Raw genomic sequence first — 20972 nt, 5'->3', positions numbered from 1 at the left:
GCTATAGCATAGACAGTCTCTATCTGTATTTGTGCGTCACAAACATTGTGAACACACATTGTGAAACTTTACGGTATTTATGTTTGAAAATAGGCTGGTCCATCTCACAACTGCTGAGTAATGGAGTAAAAATTGTTGTTGGTGTGACGGCCAGATGGTCTCAAGACCTTATGCATAATATTCTAAAATAAAAACACAGGATTAGAGCAGGGCGATATGACCTGATATACATTTGAAAATTTGCGATAATGATATAACTGACGATATAATTGACACTACACAAAATACTTTACAACTCCACAACTTTATTAGTGCAACCCCCCCCCCCCCCCCCCCCCCAAAAAAAAAACATCAATCTATTTTCACTTCAACAAGCAGCTGTTTTTTATGTGCATTGAAGTTACATAAAAATTTAACAGTGCAAATTCCTTGCTGACAGTTTAACCAAAAGGCATTTTCAGTGGAGATTGGCCGACATATCCTCAGCATAACCATGTATGATATCCACAAAACTTAAAAAGAGGTTATACACACACAATACGGTAATATTATGTTGAAGCACAGTACGTATCACTCCGCAAGGCTCCTGACTATGGTAGCCGTAATGCTCCGACAATCCATCAAGCGTTTGCGGCTTCGTAGCTTTGCAAAGCCGTACTAAAACATTTGACAGATTTTCGAGCGCCGTGTTCCACATAAAATCGTTTCGAGGTCAGTAAACACAACCAGAATCCATACATAAGGCACACGGGATTATAAGGGGCACTGTCGATTATTAGAAAAATCAAAGGATTGATTTTAAGTGTGCCGTATTTTCCAAACAACACGGTAATAACGACAGCCCGCTAGCATGCTCTACCAAAAATAGTGCTTTGTTGTGTATCTGACGGACGAAAACTAAACCAGTTCCACACCACTGAAGCTGCAGCAGTTTTACAAACCAATTCTGGTTCATCCGTTTCATTCAACGATCCACTTTCGCCCTTCTCATTCTCCGCCATGCTTTTTCCGCCATCTGTGTATGAAAACAAAGGCATTGCGCATGCGCGTTTTACCCATATTCTGTCGCGATATTTCATTTTCTTATCGTTGCCCAACATTATACCGGTATTACTGTGAATGGTATGATATGGCCCAGCCCTACATAGGATCATTATTGCTAAAGTTTGGTGCAGTTAGGTGAAACTTTTAGCTTTATGTCAAACAAGCAGTTTTTTTTCTTCTTTTCATTTATTTTGTTAGTCATTATTTCTATTATAATAGAATCAGTTTTGTATAAAATATGATACAGTTTGTCTCACAATGCCTGTTTGCACTGTTTAAACGTTCAAAACAAAGCTGGGGTTATTTATTTACTTTATATTAATGATTTTAACAATTCACAGAGTCATTTAGTGGATGATTTTACGACTAAAAGGAACACATAAACAGATATAAACAGTGTTCTGTTTTGTTTTTCTACATTAAAATTCTACACCTCTGATCCTTTCCTACCTTTTTCCCCCCTTACTCTCTTCCTTTTCCTCTATTTGTTATTTTGGTCCCTCCTTTGATGTAGATCATTATTTTCTCCTACGCATTTGTTTTTTGCCTTTGTCTGAATCTGCAAATTTATCTCCTCACTCTTTTTTCTTCTTCTCACTCCTTTGTCTTGCCTGCCACTTCGTACAATTTCCCAAGCCCCCTTATTCTTCATCCCTCCTAACTCGCCAGCTGTCGGTGTGGCCTCGAGCCTGGTGTTTTGTGGTGGTATCGGGTGCGTCTACGCCTCCTTCATGTTATAGATGGTACTAGAGGCCGGCTTTACTGCTCCAGCTGTCATGCTGCAGCGTTCTCAGTCTCAGTCGCTTGGCTGTAAAATGGAGCGCGGGTCCCCTGGGCGAGACGACTCCCAGGACATTACTGTTAAAGGCTTTGTCGTGACCCGCTGCTACTGACTAAACTATATATCACCTCTCTTGCTCAGACTAACTGCATTCTGCTCACGTCTTTATGGAACTGGGTCCTCTCTCTCACTCTCTCTGTATATCTTTCTTGCTCTCTTTCTCACATTTGCTCTTTCTGTGTCTCACTCTTTCTCCCCTCAGACGCACAAATCCATATATTCTACTATGCTCACTTTTGCACATTCAAGAGTATTTTTATTTTATCTTCATTAATCAGATACAACCTGTCTAATGTATAGCATCCACAACTTCCTGTGCCTTAGTATATGCAGACAATTTGTATGTAATGTGTATTTACACTGTATTGCCATCACATCCCATTCTTCATCCATAGGATGTTGACCAACCCTTTTTAACTACTTCAACTCTCTGGGAAGGCTTTCCGCAAGGTTTCGGAGTGTGTTTATGGGAATTTTGACCACTTTCCCAGAAGCACATTTGTGAGGTCAAACACTGATGTTTCATGAGAATGCCCAAAGGCATTTTGATGTCAGGACTCTGTGCAATCCAGTCAGTTCTTCCACACTACATTTGCTCCTCCTTGTCTTTATGGACCTTGCTTTGTACACTGGTGCGCAGTCATAAGGGGCCATCCCCAAACAAAGTTGTGAGCAAGAAATATCAAAATTGTCTTGATATGCCAAAGCATTAGGAGTTCATTCCACTAAGGGGTTTAACCAAGCTCCTGAAAAACAACCCCACACCATAATCCCCCCTCCACCAAACTCTGGACTTGATACAATGCGGTCACACAAGTAATGTTTTCCTGGCAAACACCAAACCCAGAAAAGTGTGAATCCTCACTTCAGAGCCCACATCTCCACTGCCATAGAGTCCAGTGGCGGCGTCCTTTACACACTGCATCTGATGCTTTGCATCGTGCTCGGTGATGTTAGGCTTGGATGCAGCTGCTCAGCTATGGCAACACCTTCAATGAACCTGTCTACGAACCTGTTCTTGAGCTAATCTAAAGGACACGTGAAGTTTGGAGGTCTGCAACGATCGACTATGCAGAAAGACGGCAAGCTCTACAAACTATGCGTCTCGGCATCCGAGCGATGCTGGCCACGTGACTGTTGATTAAAAGTGTTTAGCCTGTTGGTACACCACTGTGCTTCTGAAATATCGCAACTAGTGCTGAAGAGATTCCTATGAAATCTGGTACAGACATGCATAGTTCATAGAGTATGAAGGAGGCTCTAACATAAGCTGGCTAACACCACTATATGTATAAGTTAGCAAAGTATTTATTACAATGCACAGAGCTGCTTGTGTCAAGTTGCAGTCAGTCTTTATAATATGAGGCAAATCCTTGATTCAACTGTCACCTCCACTATTAACACACATACCATCAGTTTAAACCTTTTTTTGCAGATTGGCTCATTGTGAACATATACGCAGGGTTATTGATACAAAATCTACCCATTACTGCTGCCTAATAATGATTCTATGCCTCTGTCAATCACTCTGTTATCTCCAGCTATAATTGTCTTGAAACTGCACTCCTCATGATTGATTAATTGTTTTCCTGGAGTCGTGATCTTTTTTTTTCAAAAAAGAGATCATGACTGTCAAAAAAAACAAGACTGGCAATACAGAAGATTTTCTGCTGGCATTGCGGTCATGCACTCTCTTAAGTACTGATATAAAGAAGCTTCTATGGATTGCTTTCTGTGCTTTCAGAATAGCCTTCAACTTGTTCCTGTGTCAAGGTGTCAGTGTCTATGTTGGCCTGTCTGCCTGTTTTGCCATCCGTCTCCCTCCATCCATTTTGACGGCTGTCCAATGAACCATGAGACCAAATCAATTCTTCACTCATCCTGTTTGTCAGTCTTTCTGTCTGTGTTTGTTCACTTTATCACCGTGTCTGTCACTTTATCTCTGTTTCTCTCAGTCCATTTATCAATCTGTCTATCCATTTGCTCACGAGGAGATGGAGATTGGGCTTTGCTGTGATTCCACCTCCTAGTTTGGACATGCAGTTGTCCACCTTTCTGTCCATCCATTTCAAGTTGACTATTTTGGCTGTCTAGAAAGATGGATTGCCTCCTCTTTAATCCGAGTCATACCTGTTCTGAGATCAGATCAGATCAATTTTATCATTTAGCTCCCTTTGCTCAAGTAAGAACTTATAAAATCTCTTAAGCACTTTTGTCTCTTTGGGCAGTTTAGCCATCAATGCATTGCAGCTCTAGGTGCTTTATGGCAAATTCATGCCATATGTTGAATTTTGATAATAGCATCCGTCTGGAATATAACGGCATTCGATCAGCTGTTTTATTAGTGTATTTTCTTTGGATAATAATATTTCTGAAAAGCTGGCTTTTTATAAATGTTGCTTAGACAGAAGAAAATCATTGTTCTTATGGTAAAGACCACAAATAAATGATTATTATGTGTCTAATCAGCTGCAATATAACAGTTTCACTTTGGACATGAAAATCATGTTCATCATTTTCTAGAATACTTTATTATCTTCCCTTTTCCAGTATTCTCTCTTTCTGTCTGTATCCTTTGAATTGAAAAGACAAATATTACATAAAACCTTCTCTCTGGGGGGTTAAGGGGTAATCAGCCTGTATTCTTATTGGTGCACATAAAAATAGTGAATCCACTCACTCTAATTGGTCTTTACTTAACCAGTGTGCCACATGCACAGACAGACAGACACACACACACACATACACAAATCGTCAGCAATGATATCGCCGATATTAATGCCTACCAGCGAAGGTTAGTGTCATCTATGCCCTCTTACAAATACATACACAGCAAGAGGGGATTTTTTTAATGACCTACATGTGACGATACTGCTATTATACATATTGTAAGATACGTGTGGGATTAACATGCTTATAAAACTCATTGGCCTTATAGACGATACCTTAGATAGCCTGGCTGTTTAACATGCGAGTCACATTCATTCTTAGCTTTATTTCATTCATACATCACTGACAGGTTTTGCAACAGAGAGGATTTAATCTGTTTTCTGGGCTGCCATGCTTTTTGCGATCATGCAGTGCTCTAGTCTGTTCAGTCTGAGTGGAACATGAATGTGAGTACCACGCTTTATGTATCGCTTTGAATACTGTTTGCTCAGACACAAAAATGTCGTCATGGTGTGACTAAAGGAAAAAGCTGGCTGATGACTATATAAAAAACACCCGGCTTTTTTTCCAAATAGTTCCTTTCATATTTCAGTCTGAACCAGCCAACTGAGTAACTAACTGAGAGACCAACATTGCCACCTCTACATGACTAAAAATAATGACCAGTGTACTAACTTTAATCAAGTTACATTACTGTGAAATGAGAAAACAAAATTAACTATTAACACCTTTAAAACAACAACAACATACTTCATATATTTTCCCACAATTTAAAGAGTTGGTCATTAGAAAATATGCATGCATACATCGCACATACAATATTCAAAGCTGGGAGCATATACATATTGACTATACACTAGAAAAGGAAGCAATGAATACAGAGACAGAGATATCTTTGATACAATTTTATACGTAAAAGGATTTTATTTATGTGCAAACACACATTGAACAGTATAATTCCCCAACTTGTTATGCAAAGATCCAAATATGCATGTTAAGCATATTAGCCGCTCATCTGTTTATGCGGCGTAAACACTCGCGCGCACACACAGAGAAGTATAAATCACACAAATGCAGACATACATACGCACTGGTCATGGTTCTTGCAATCATACAAGCACACACGTGTACACATGTACCCATTAACCACAGAACTCAGGGCGACATTAGTGGAGTGTGTTTAAAGGAGATTGCGGGCATGCAGTTATTGGACTTTGCCTAATTGATAAACCCATTAGTAACACTTGTTCAGATAACATGGGAGGAATCTCAGTCTGCTCACAGTCACTCCAAATGGGTTCACTTAGGCTTAGAGTGCAGCACATTAAGAGAAGATTACAGAGCGACGTGGAGCTTCTTGCCAGTCCACGCCTCGCTACTGTGAGATTAATAGAGATGAGCTAAAGACAGTGGCAGGGGTAATATTGGACTCTGACACTCCACAGGGTGGAGACAGTGTATATATATGTGTGTAACTGTTCAGCAGTTGATGTGCTGTATCTACGTTTATACGTTTCTCTGTATGTTTATACATCTGCGTATGTTTTTGGGTCATTGAGATAGACTGTGTTTCTTATATTGTGTGAAATGTGTCTGTATTAATGTGTTTGTGTGTGTGTGTGTGTGTGTGTGTGTGTGTGTGTGTGTGTGTGTGTGTGTGTGTGTGTGTGTGTGCACTTTGCTCCTGTTATGTGCATTTGCTTGTTTATGTGGGCAGCTCTGTGCTTCTCTGCAAATCTATATCTGCATGTGTGTTAGTTTCTCTGCTTTTCAACTAGAGCTGTGATGTAGCTCTGCAGATCTTAATGCGAAGTGTCCAAGCAGAAGATGTGCCGCCTGGGATGAGACAGTGAGGTTTAAACTGCTGCTCGTCTTGTACCAGCACATTACACCCTGCTGGCTAACAAGCTCCACTGTTAGTGATTTCTCCTTCAGTTACTGCTAACATAAAAAGAAAAGAACAGGAAAATCGCACATGCAGAGCTTCTGTAAAGCGAGCATCAGGGTGCATGCAAATGCTTCAGTCTCTTTCAGCTGCAAATACGTCTAGGATGCATGATGGAGTGGAACCTATTACTTTAGAGATGGAGGTGATAATGGTTAATGTTTGGCTACTCGCCATGTTTTCAATTTGAGGTTTATATTGAGAAATAGCCCAACCACCAATGAGTGGATAGCCATGTAATGTCTTACACTGAGCACCATTTTTCAGATTGACTTTTGTGGTTTAGGATAGATGAATTACTACCTAAATATACTGACAGATTTGATGCACACATTTGTGAACCCATTAGTTTTCATCAGAGGTCAAAATGAGGCCAAAATTTGAATGTGTCTCAACTATAATTCTTCCACCAAGGCATAAACAGAGGTGGAGATCGTGATAATTGCCATTTCTTTGACTGACTGTTTGTCAGCAGGATCACACAAAAACTTACAAGCCAATTTAATTGGAGAGAAAGAAGCCATTTTAGTATAAGACATTCAGTAGTGATTGGTGTAGTTCATTTAAATTGGTTGATTTCCTGTCGTGGTCCACGCATGCATGCTCCACAAACTTTCAATAGGGTTGAAGTTGGGTTTTGAGAAGGCCAGAAGTTCAAGGTTGGCCTGCTTTATCCATCCTAAAACCAGGTTTGATGTCTGCCAGCGATCATTGTCCTTTTGGAACACTTTATTGTGTTTAAGTTTTAACCGTCTAGCTCACAGATGTCGAACTCCAGGCCTCTAGGGCGGGTGTCCTGCAGGTTTTAGATGTGTCCTTGATAGAGATGGCACGATACCACTTTTTTATGTCCGATACCGATACCGATATCATAAATTTGGATATCTGCCGATACCGATATGAATCCGATATAGTGTTTTTTAATCAACAAAACTGTTTTTTTAAAAATATCTTGCTGCATTTTGTATAAGTTCATACTCAAGTTTAAAACAACAACTACACTAAAGCTATTCTGTTATACCTATATGCAAAAAAAAAAATATTTCATAGTTCAGCAATACTGATCAATCTAATAAACTTAAACCTACACCATCCTCCCTATTCTGGTATTTTAAAGAGTACTTAGCGTAAATATTAAGCAACCTAACTAATAGGGTTCCAACTCCCAGCAACAACAAAAATAAATAAAAAATAGGGAACCACCCCTCACACTCCACCTCATGATGCTTAATCAACGTAATCAACCTTAATTTGATGCAGTGTGAAAAAAAATGCACAGAAATCAATTATTTTTCAAGAAATATTAAATAGATTCAACATCTTTCTTCAACAAAATTGCAGACTGCACAGATGGTACCTTCTCAAAGGAAAAAGTACTATAGCTTACTAGGGTATATATATTAGACTTAATAGTCACTATATACAGTAATTGACTTCTATTCATTTTACATCAAATTAAAACTTTGGGTGTAAGATTCGGATAATTATTTATTAAAAGCTAGACATTTTAAATGAGAATAAGAAAGAAAAGTATGTCTTTGTGCCCCCTTTTCCCTGTTAATGCCCTATCGGCCCCCCTGGCTAAACTTTGCTAGATCCGCCCCTGCACAGTTACCAGCGTCAGCTACGTAGAAAAAGATCCTCGAGTAGAAAGTAATAATAAATAAATTCTAACAACAGCTGATCAAGCTTAAATGTGCTGCTGTTGTTCAGCCGCTGGTTTCCTCTTTCTGGTGCAAAGTGGGCCAAAAACAAACCAGAGACACGGACTCGCGACAGAAAAGCCGATCAGCTGATCATTAAGCAGTTTCATGATTGAAGTAGCAGCAGGAGAGGCAGTCGCTTGTTAAGCTTAACGCAGGAATGCTTTACAAACATTCAGAGATGGACTTACACACTTGCTTTACTTCTCTCGGGGATAACTTTGTCGGAGATGAAATGCCGGGTTGCTAGCGAAGCTCCACATGCTATCCAGACCACCGACAGGTCCTGCATGCCACAGCCGCTCTATCACGTGATGCATACTGCTCCGACGTGCTAACGTTCTGAGGTGAGTTACGGCGTGTTGCAAGTTTTGTGAGGTGCTTTCGTGATATTTAATGGATCGGATTACATTTTTTATTTTTCTCCGATATCCGATCCAGTAATTTAGGTCAGTATCGGACCGATACCGATACGTAATATCGGATCGGTCCATCTCTAGTCCTTGATACATCATAGCTGATTTATATGGCTAAATTACCTCCTCAACATGTCTTGAAATTTTCCAGAGGCCTGAACTAATCATTTGATTCAGGTGTGTTGACCCAGGGTTTCATCTAAAACAGGGGTGTCAAACTCAAATACACAGTGGGCCAAAATTCAAAACTGGAACAAGGTCGCGGGCTAACGTTAATATTTATTGAAAAAAAATCTCTTCTTATGGACTCAAACACATTTTGCTGAAAAACTGAATATAGAACAAGCAAAGCTTAATACTAAACAATATATATATTGGCTGTATAATACCAGTAGGCCAGCTCTAATAATAATTTGGTATGGCTTCGCGGGCCAAATGTAATTAGGCTGCGGGCCAAATTTGGACACCGGCCCTCGATGCCTTGAATTCGACATCCCTGGTCTAGCTGTTGATTTGAGGTGAAGTTGAGGACTTCAGACGTAGTCCTCCTCCTTTATTATTCCACACATTTTGTCCTGTGTACTGAAAGCAAACTAGCGCCTGAGCATGATGCTACCACCACCATGGTTGATAGTTGGTACAGTGGTCTCAGGTTCGAAAGCCTCACGTTTACTCCCCCAAACTTGTCTTGTCCCTGTGGTCAAACTGCTCAATCTTTGTCTCAGCTGATCATATAATTTTCTCCAGAAGGCTTTTGGCTTGTCCGTGTAGGGAGCTGCAAATTTCACTTCAGCTTGAAGATGTCGGTGTTGGACCAGGGGCTTCTTTCGTGGTTGGTATCTTCTCAGTCTATGGCGATGCAAAACTCACACACGGGATGCAAAGCTGCTCCAACAGCTTCCAGTTCATGGCAGGCTTGAGCGTCGGTGGTTCCAAAGTCATTCCTTAACATCCTAATTCATTTCCTCTCATCAAAGGGTGACAGTTTAGGTCTTCTTCTAGATCCTCTTTGGAGAAAAGTGGTAACAAATCAGAATAATTTCTACTTGTTTGATATTGGAATTAGCTGTTGTTTAGAAATGGCTCCATAAGACCACTCCATCTATAATTCTCCTTGTGTGTTTGGATATATTTGACTATGTATGCATAAATTTGACCCTGCTTGGATTCAAGAAGATCCCAAATGATTTTCCAACCCAGTTATTAATTTTTAAATCCATAAAGATTTGTACTGTACAGTAATTCTGTCTTTGAAAAAAGAACAGTTAGAAAAGTAATAAAGGCCCAAATTTACCATGACATTCATGTTTATGATAAGGGTGAGGAGTATAAAAAACATCATTACAAGTTACAATGTGTTAAGCTAAATTTGTAAAATTGTGTAAATCATAACCCAGATGGGAGTTGTAAAAATATTATTGATTGATCATGCAAAAAAAATATATAGTCAAATCAACAAGACTTTCCTTTATATTGTGGGAACATGAAAGTGACAGATTTTTGGAAAACTGACAGTAAAATAATGGCTCTATTTATCTTTTCTTCTCTCTTTCCAGCTTACAGCATTTGAAAGTATGGTTAAAAGAATTACATAGCTTGTGCTCCCTACAGTATTTCATTTTCAATGCTTGTTTACTGGAAGAAAAAAAAAATAGTGGAGAGTAATGCTTCTAAATGATCGAGAGCTGACATTGTTTTCCTCTGGGTCTTGCTCTCTCTTGCTTTCTTCACCCCTCCATCTTTCTGTCTCCTCGATTGCCCATATTTGCCGTTCTCTCTCCGGGCTGGACACTTTGTCCTCACGCTCCCTGTCTCCTTCTCCTCATGCCAGTCCTTCTCCTCCTCCTCCTCCTCTCTGCCTGGGCCCAGTGTGAGTGATAAATTATTCGTGGGCATGCTCGGAGGGCCCAGGGCTTCTCATTCCTGCACACAGAGGACTAGCATTGATCCAGCCTGTGGTTCAACTTAATTGGAAACCCAGTTATACCAGCTACAGACACACTTGCGCACAAAAACACAGCGCGCACACGCATGAACATGCACTCCCAGACACTCCACGTACAGTAAAGCCACATTCAGACACACATATGGACTGTTGTATGGTAGAGTATTACACCTGTGTGTAGATGCATGTTTGTTATACATGTTTAGTGTCAATGTTATTACACAAAACACACAAATGTGTCTCGTTTCTTCCCTTAATGCTTTGAAATGCGGCACAATTAACATTTTTAACTGTTTCACATCAGCTGTGTTTTACAGCAAAAATACTAAAAAACTCAAAATTTCATACAAGTGCGTATTGTATCTAAAATACAAGAATAAGTAGGTAAGCATACACACAGACACACGCACAAGCACACACTTTTTATAGCCACTAAGCCTGCATTCTAAGCAGCACTAAAGAGGAGTAACAGTCCACAGTGGAGCAATATGGAGGCCCAGGTTTATCGATTGGACTGAGACACTGACTATCATACAGCTAATAGATTACATCAGACACATCGAAGCGGCCCAGTCAATGAGGCCTGATCCTATTAACTGGGGATTTGTAAACAGTTGTGTGCTCACTGTGATGGCTGCTGTGCTGCTTTGTGAGCCTTGGCGAGGAGATGACGGCTGTTAGGGTTTGAGGGGCTGCTCGTATACAGCCGAACTCTGCCCCAGCAGACCAGCGATCACTCGGCTCCTCTATTCCGAATGTCGCAGTTTAGCTCACAGAAGACGACGCTGTCAGCAATTATAATTTCACACTAGTGAAAACAGCTTCGACAGAGTAAGATAATCCATGACAGGAAACACGAGTTCGTCCACGTATTTTCTTAGTTTGTTGTGTACGAGTTGTCATATGTTTGTCCTATGTGCAGCAGAAGTAATCCCAGCATTCTTTTTGAAACATTTCAGCTTAAAGGCTTAAAGTCAGAGCGGCATTTAAAAAGAAAAAAAAAGTTGGGATTAGTTCATTTCAGTAGAATCAGGTAAGTGCTGGTGTTGTGTGCATGCAGTCATTGTGACGGAGTTAAAGTTACAAATACAATCTTTAGGAAAGTATGTTAACTGGAGAGCTTTGGTATCTGCCTAGCAAACAACAGTCAATCAGTTCTCAGTCCCAAATCAGGACACTCTGTTGCTTGGTCAGGGTCAGCATCATGTTCTAACACAGCTGGTGTTTCCGAAGTGTAATATAAACTCTATAGTCAGACAGAGTTCAATAGGAGTCCCTCTATATCTGAAATGGACACCATGAGGCTCCAAGGAAAAAGTGCCCTGCTGGTGTTTTTACTGATGTGGAACATTTAACTGTGACAACAAAACTTGCAGATTGGAGATGTTTTCTTATAATATGCAGTTAATGCTGTGAAAGAGAGCTTTGTTTTTTAAACTTAATAATGAAATGTGGTATCTTCACTCCCCATATAGTGACTGAAAATTCAAGTTATAAACAAAAGTAAAATTTCAGTTTATAATCATGTCCCAGACAGGACGCCCGTCTTCTGGCTGATTTTCATGTAATCACCTGCTTTCTGTATGGTAAAATGGTAAACAGTGCCGTGCATGCTGGAAATAATGATAAAGGTACATCAAAAAGAATGGGATGCTATCATGGTACCTGTTGCATTAAAGTATGACCAGAAAGGCTTCTAGGCAGGAACAGTATGTGATGAGTCCAGAGATGAAACAGCATATTGCTGCTACCTTGACAGCTATTGTATTTCACCACCTAGTCCTTCACTATAAACATCTACTGCAGCCTGTTTTGCAAGCTAGCACGAGTAACGGTTTTATCTGTGCTTTTTTGATTTCGTATATGACATTTGTAGATAATAGCTGATCGCATTTCTGGTGGGGATGCACCAAAATGTACATTGGTAATAGCGCTGTTAAATGGCATCAAACCAGATATGACATTTACTCACTGCAGTAGCAGTCAGTCTGCAGTTAAATGCTTTTCTAAGCGCACTAAAAATACAAAATAGTAACAGCTTCAAAAAGAATCCCCCTTAGACTTTACCATGTTGCTGCTACTTGATGCATTTCAACTTTAGACAATGTTTTCCCACAAATGTTTTTGGTTAAACTCTACGTGTGAGACTGGCTGCATCCATCCATCCCTTTTCTCCCACTTATTCAGTTCAGTGTCACGAGGAGGCTGGAGCTGCTATAGGGTGATAGGGGACAACTTAGACAGGTTGCCAACACAGAGAGGCACCAATAATCACATTCACACCTATGGCCCGTTTAGAATCACCAGTTGAACCTAACACCACTAACTGTGGACTGTGGGATTAAGCCAGAGTACCCAGGAAGAATCTACACAGACTCTGGGAAAAAATGCAAACTCTACACATAAAGGCTGTGGATGGTGGATTTGAACCCAGGACCTTTTGCTAGGCAACAGTGCTACCCACTACTCCACTGTTCCACCATACAATAGGTGGTCAAAAATATAAATACATCTAGGATGTCATAAATAATTAGTGGATTTACTAGAGATGTTGGCAAAACTTAGTTTAGAAACCATAATTAACTTGTATTGTTCTACTTTAATAGTGCTTTGAACTTGTGGCAACTAAACTAAAAGCAGTGGAAAGAAAGAAACGCACATCTAGCATTCCTACAAAGAGCTCCTGCAGCGAAAAAAACCCAGCCACCTCTGTCTGAAATAAACCTCACAAGTTAACAGCTCAGTTCATCTTAAGTCCATTACAGCATAAGCAATAGTTCTGTTTAACCAGCACTATGGCGGATGCTGGTCGTGGGGTTTTCATTTTAATTTCGTGGCCTAAACCTATTCACACGTCCCTTCAGGGGCTGTGCTGCAAAGAGGAGTGAAAACACTGCGAAAGAAAGAGAGAGAGAGCGGGAGAGAAAGAGAGGGAGATAGCAGCACTGCGCTCTCAGCCAACAGTGTGTTTTTAAGAGCAAAACGACTTTTCCAAAATAAATAGATCTGTGTCGCTGACTGCTAGGAGAGAGAAAAGCCCTCGGTTCAATAATTAATTCCTGAGTCGAGAGTTTTGGAGAGCCGCTGATTGGGCTGATTTTTTCTTTTTTTAATTCTGTTATGATACAAAGGAGGCCGTTTGAAGTAATTTGTCCCAGAGAGAGCAGCTTGGAATACCATACATGCTTTGATTTAGCAAAGCAAATTTAATTTTGTTTGCTTTATGCAAACCAGCCGGGGCCGCGGGGCTTTCTCTGATTCCACCAGAGGGGTGATGGTGGTGGTGGTGGTGCTGATGATAGAGGTGGGGGAGTGCACACATCGGAATCACGCTGCTGCCGCTAATATATAATACAGACCGCACACTCGCGCACAGACACACACGCATGCACGCGGTGAGCAGCAACAGTTCAAAAGTACAAAGCTTACACACCACCCCACGCACACACGTGCACAGTCCAATCCCTTTGAAATCAAAGCTTAAAATAATTGTTTGTGCGTTGTGTTTTGTTTCATTCTATCCGTCTATTATTAGTGTTACTGGTATTATTCCTATCATGTTGTTTTAGCTGCTTGTTCGTGCTGCTTGCCAGGGTTTTGTTTTATGCTGCTAATGAAAGCTTCTCTCCCCGCTTTTGTTCTGCTTTATTTTTTTCAAATACGTGAATGGAATACATCTGTTTACATCTGCGCCTGATATCTCCCAAGATGTCTAACACCCAGCCGCACAATAATGAAGAGGCTACTTGTGGGTTTCTTCCCCCTTTTACTTTCCAAAGGCCTTTTTTTTTTTTTTTTTTTTTTTTTTTTAAATCTCCACGTCTTAGTGCAGATTTCGCCGTTGACTGAGACGTTACACCTTAGCGCGGAGCCGGATGCATGCATGATGTGTTGCAGTTTTATCATTAATGATGGGAGAAATTAGCTGTGTAGTATACCTTTAATTACCTTCCTTCTATCCTTCTGTACTGGAGAAATGAGTGCCTGTGTACAGATGTTGAGGCACACAGCAGAAGCGTTTCTCCTCAGGAACAGGAAAAAAAAAGAAAAGGTGTTCAGAATGGGTAGCCAAGCGGTTTTCTTATGCTCCATTCAAGTCATTTTCTTAGGGAACAATAATGAGTGGATAAAGCAGAAAAACCCAATTTCCTTTATGCTTTTTATATCCTGAAAAAGCCCTCATTGACGACCCTTTGGTCTTTTGTTATAGAAAACTGAGCTAATATCCTCCAGCTCTCTGCACAGTTTAAAGGTCTTAATTGGATTCCATTAGTATATTGCTTGACATGACACTTGAGTCCGCTCCATTAGAATTCCCCTGCCCGGGATTAAAAAGAAGATTTTTTCTACATTCGACTCTCTTGGCTCTTTTGTTAAAGTCTCATATATTCTTTGTTGGATTCACAGTTTTTAGTGACACCATTATTAAAAATGTAAGCTTGACTTTAAGTAGGTGCTTTTATGTCTAGAGGACCTGCTATTAAAGGTATGGCAGCGTCTCATCGCGGCAGTTTATGTATCAATAAACCTTTGCATTAATACAGTGCAAGCTTTACATGTGGGCCTGATAAAGTGTGTTGTACACCCCATAAAACCGTCCTCCAGCTTTTTTCTGCACAAGACTGGAGCGCTGAGCTCCCTGCAGGTCTCTTTTCAGAGTATCACGCAGAGTTGAAGTGTTTCCTCTGTGGTTTCAGTCGGTGTAGAACACAGGCCGAAAGGAAAGATGCGTTTGATGATATTCTGTTTTATGTCTCTTGCCCTAGTCCTGAGCTGACGTGGAGGGATGTTCAGCATCTGATCGCCAAGACAGCAAAGATCCCCGACCCTAAAGAGCCTGGCTGGAACATCAATGCAGCAGGATACCATGTTCACCATAGGTACCGTAAAACATGCATGCAACACAAACATGTGGCGTTACCACTGGGATTAGTCCCAGCAGTCTGCCAGCATCTCGCCTACTTAGCTTACTTACCCAAGGTTGTGCAGACAGCACAGACTTTATAAAATCATTTCTCCAGTCCAAGAAAAATTGCAAAAATATAACCCCCATGGGCGTCGTAAGGACCTTGAAATATTTGGTGGTGGGTGGGGATGGCTCTGCCCAGCCCTGAAATTTTTTAGATTTTCACCCAATAAATTTTTGAGCATATATATGAGTACAATGAATGTAGTAAAGGTTCCTAAGATGGTTCCCTAGCATAAAGTGTAAAAAACAAAACAAGTGCAGTCTAACTTCCCTTTCATCTTCATTGTCATGTTTATTTCCAACAGTAAGAGGAGAACAGAAGAATTATAGCCGTGATGTAAATAAAGCAGTCATAGGCTTGACTGTACGTTGCCAATACTTCAAAATAAAATCGACCAATCCGGATCTCCCGAGCTTCTGTTTCTCTTGTGCGACAACGGCCCTGTTTGAGCTGTGACGAAAATGAACTGTGACAAACTGCGTTAACTCTGTGTGTTATCTATCTGATACCCTCCTCTTCTTCACCTCTCCAGGAGCTCTTTTTGGTGTCTCATCTCTCTGTGACACTCCTTATCTGCTCTGCTGTCTCCTCCTCTTCTCTTCGCCTCCTGATTAGATTATAAAATGTTTCTTAGTCAGTTTATTTTATATGTAGATAGACAAAAGGCAAATGTTGTCTTTTTCTTCTGTATAATCATATGGAAAAGGTTTCCCTTCATGATGTTTATATAATACAAAACCACTTCAGAACCTCTGAGCTCGATTGGCTAGCACAAGTGCTCTCTTGTTCATGAACCTCAGCTTGTAGATGACTCATCTGCTGCAACAGCAACAGGAGACAACGCCTCCCTCACCTCCTCTGACCTCACTTGCACCTCATTGCCTTATACCTCCTTTTTATGTTTTTTATTTTTAAAAAAGGGTTATTATAACTGTTGACATCAGCTGCCAACAATGACTCACTCAGCTCTCTCACTGTTTTCAGGTTGTTTGTCCCATTCTCGTGAACACAATATCTCGAATTTAGCATCAACAATAATTTGTATTCAATGATTAACTAATTACATTCTGCTTGCCAGCATCACTATAAATATTTCTGGCAATAGCCCATAATTACCAAACTTCAAATAAATATCCAATAGGAAAAACAGATGACATCATATATCCACTGAATGATTTAAATAGTTTTGTGCATCTCCTGTGGCAGATGAATTGTACAGTCGCTTTATCTGTAAATATTCTCACTCTCCAATATTTGCCTATGTAACAAATATTTTATTTAACTAAAATGTGAAAAGTCATCTGGCCAAATAATTTCATTAAATTCATTTCAAATCAATTCAGTTCTGTTTATATAGCACCAAATCCCAGTAACAGTTGCCTCAAGGCACTTTACATTGTAAGATGAAAACCCTACAGTAATACAGAGAAACCCCAAACAATCAGAAGGGCCCCTTTGAATAAGCACTTGGTGAAAGCAGGAAGGAAAATCTGCCTTTTAACAGGAAGAAACCTCAGGGAGGTTTTCAATTTGATACCATAAGTGCATCTCCTAAAAATGACCTTGACCTCAAGGTTAGAGGTCAAGTTTTCTGAAAATCTTCTGAACATGATAACTCCAAAGAGATGTCATCTGGGCTCTCCAAATTTATACCATTCGTACATCTACTAGGAGACTGAGGGGTAGCACTGGCAGTATCAGTATTTTGGAATTTGTAGTGTGAACGATTAGTGACGTAGTTTCAGTTACTAAAAGTTGATATCAAATTACTGCGGGCAACGTTGTATAATGAGAAGTTGTAGCTGCTGTCAAAGGTACTAAAAACATCACAATTTCGACTTAAAAGTTTGTGCTGCTGTTGTGTAACAGTCATATTTGAAACTTTCTGACCTTTTTCTGCATATTTGTGAATTCAGAAATTCAGCAGTATTCCTTCATTTCTAAATACTTGTTTTTACTGCTGAAAAGCAAAGTAGTTCAAAATCATTATCTCCTACTGCCTGGGATTGAATAATTTTAATTAATTACAGTTATTACTGGTGACTTTTTGCCTCAATTGTAAATAACAGATAAAAAATGCAGATGAACCATCAGCTGCTCCTTTGTAGGATATATGTTGCTTGTGCCGATAATAAAGATAATCTTTCAATTACGTTACACCTGTGCTGTATGCTTCATGGCATCTTGTAGGCGTAAAATATAATACAGCAAGATAAAATATTTAGAGCATAAAGGAAGTTTTATGGGCAGATTTATAAAAAGTAGGATTCCATTAATTATACCTATGAACTATAATTTTTTCTTAACCATTGAAAACATCACTAAAACTTTGAAACTGCTATATTTAGAAGGGCACATCCTGCAAATTTGTCAGTCTCTATTTAGTCTGGGGCGTTATAGATACTTATGTTGGCCACTGAATCTATTGAGCTATATTAGAGAAATGAATTAATCTATTAAGTGGTTAGGCTCCGATGACCCATCGTGGCAGAACAGAACCCCAGTGGTGATAGGGTTTAGGAAATGACTCCCCTGAAAGCTAGATGTTGGTGGTGGTGGCGGCTTGGATGGAGCTTTGAGATACTCGAGTAAGGCAGAAATGAGGAGGAGGTGGGTTGCACAGGTGATATTCTGAAAGGGAGAATGTTGGAAGAGCGCTGAGATTTAAAGCACATAGAGTGGAGGCTCATTGGCTCAATGAAGGTGGGCAAGAAGATGATTGGACTAGTGTAATGATGTCAGCATTGAGTTTGATAGTGTGGGAATGTGGAGGTGATGCAAAGAACAGTCTAACAGCTGAACATCTGGGAAAGCAGTCAGGTGAGTGATTACAGATCTTCTTTTAAGCTCCTTTTGATTCATTGAGTATTGATAGTCTTGTCAATAGTTTTACTAGCATGTCTTTTATGTTTGTGCTCTTTGGGGAATATACTTAACCAACCACTGGGGATTTTTTTTTTTTGTACTGCAACAGCACAAGTGACCTCTTGGAAACACTGACAAGAAGGTTGAGTAGCAGCATCATGTCCAGCTTGTCAAGCTGGGCAAAAGATCCACACCAAAGGGGGAAAACAAACCTGATTTAAACCGATTAAACACCACTGGTGTAAAAACATCTCAACCTATTCTGAACCAAAGTAGTCACCCCTATGCAGTCCCCTGTTGGCTTCACTTGCAATGCCCGGGAGCAGTGTCCATCTTTTATGTACAGTTTATATCTGAGAGTTAACCTCTAGCAGTGACCTGATGTGTGACACTGCAAACAAGGCAGGCTGAAGCCTTCACTGTGGACTGGGAGCAATAACCACATATAGCCTCTGGCTTGATAAAAAAATATAAGTAAGAGAAAATCTCCAAACACATTAACACATATTAACATTTTATCTGTTTAACCTTAGTACTCAGGTGTTAACATAACAACCAGACTTCTACTACCTATCCACTGATGCTGTTTCCACATGCGCGCACACACACATACACACCACTTTTGTCTGTGCTCACACCTCCACACTCTCCTCATATATAAAGTGCTTCAACCACAAAAAGCAGCAGTCTGTTTTATGACAGTTGAGACAGGTGATCTTGTCCGGGGAGGAGTGTCATTGTAATCCTCTAATGTTATTATCACACCCACAGCGTGTCTGAGTGTCCGTACCTGCAGTGATTTACAGACACAGGCTGGAGGGACTGGAGCTTCTCTCTCTCTCTCTCAGTGTAGAACCAGAGCGAGCGAGCGAGAGAGAAACCCATGCTCTTCTAGACATCCCATAAACGGTTTTACAATGCTTTCACAGTGTCTGCCAGGCGATGACATACCGGTAATCAGTCATAGTGTTAGTGATGCTTTTCCCTCCTCACCGTCTCACTCACCTTAAACTTGCTTCTCTTCATCTTTGCTGTAACTAACACTCCTCGCCTCTCTTTGTAGTTTTTTTTCCTCAACATTCCTCTCCTCTCCTTTTCCCTTTTTGCTCGCTGTTATTCTCGCTCACTCCTTTCTTATTTCTCTCTTCCATCCCCTCTTTCGCAGCATGCCATGTCATAAAATAGATTGTAATTACTGTGTTGCTGTGAGAAGAATGGATTAATTAAAATATAATGATGCCGATCACACCAGCAGGCATCTGTTGAAATCTGCCCATTTAGGGGCTATGGCAGAGGACTTGTAATGCCCTGATCATACTGCAGCGGCCACACTAATTATAAAGAATGGTTTATTACATGCGTCAGGACGGGTGGACCAGGCAGTGCCACAAGCACAGGGTCACTTACCATCAATAAGGTTGTTGCAATACATTAAAGATTAGATGTGATATCTGTAACGAGAGGATCCAGGTTTAAGAAAATTAAAGACAGTCCTGAAGCGCGTCGCTGTATGAGGTTAGACAAGAGATGCTTTCATTAGTACTTGAGGTCCTGAGAAGAAGATGGCTTAAATAAAATCAAGAAGAAAATGATTAAGAGCAGAGTGTGTTTTCGTTATTAATAATATTATTACCATAAAATAGTCCAACTGTACAGAATTATGTTTCTAAAAGTAGGCTTTGGACAGACATAAAGTAGATCTGTTATACTAATTTCAACTTTAAATCTTTTTGGACTCAACTAGTGGAACTTGCATGATTCTTAGTGTAAATAATCCTTATTTATTCTTATGTATAATCTTTGTACTCGTCCTTGTTTCGTTTAGTTCATCCACTGTCTGAAACAAGCTTTGTCTCATTGGCTCACCTTCATAAATAGCAGGTCTGAAGAGCAGTTGTATGTATAAGGAGACCAAATTAAGGGTATCTGCTGTCACTGACACCATAGAGTGTAGAAAAAACTGTCTGAAACTGAGTGTTTAGAGCAATCTGAAGCCAGAGCTTATGGTTCACAGGGACTACATTCGAATCTGCTGGCCCAATTATTTAAAGCTTTGATCATATTTACAATGACCAGCCCCTAGACATGCATAGGACAGACATAAGAAAAAAGTATAGGGCCACTTTAGGAGTAAGCAACAATACTATGTTGTAGAAATTCAATTCACTGTTAGTTATATGGCACCAACTCAAAAAACAATAGCCCCAAGGCACTTGATATTAAGATAAAGGTAAGGTAAGACCTTACCTTAAGGTATTATAAGGTAAGACCCAATCCCAACAGTTACACAGCTCCCTTTAGCAGAAGTGTCACTGAGTGGAAGGCTTTGGAACATGTGAAAAGGGCATAGATTTGGGAAAACTGTTTTCTTAAGTTTTCCTCCATGGCCATTCACACTACAACAAAATAACTAAGTAATAGATAAATAACTGTAATCTACTAATAGAAATTACATTTTTTTACACATCGCTTCCTTATAATTTAGTCCCAAAATGTTGTCCTGGCAAAAAATGAGTACTTAGCGACAGCGGGAAGGAAAAACTCACTTTTAACTGGAAGTCAGCAGAACCAGG

General features: G+C 40.1%; 1 protein-coding gene across 1 annotated transcript in view; it reads left to right on the top strand.

Moving 5' to 3' along the window:
* The window catches only part of LOC308406408 (furin-like protease kpc-1), a gene marked incomplete at its 3' end in the record, with an annotated part of 218622 nt that overhangs the window by 150542 nt on the left and 47108 nt on the right, over positions 1–20972 (top strand). Inside the window, exon 13 of the mRNA XM_080897404.1 lies at positions 15331–15444. Within this exon, the coding sequence (XP_080753530.1) occupies positions 15331–15444 (114 nt within the window). The remainder of the gene's footprint in view (positions 1–15330; positions 15445–20972) is intronic.

The sequence above is a fragment of the Rhamphochromis sp. 'chilingali' genome, assembly GCF_963969265.1.
Source record: "Rhamphochromis sp. 'chilingali' genome assembly, chromosome: 11".
Classification (NCBI taxonomy): domain Eukaryota; kingdom Metazoa; phylum Chordata; class Actinopteri; order Cichliformes; family Cichlidae; genus Rhamphochromis; species Rhamphochromis sp. 'chilingali'.
This window is presented reverse-complemented; position numbering and strand designations above follow the sequence as displayed.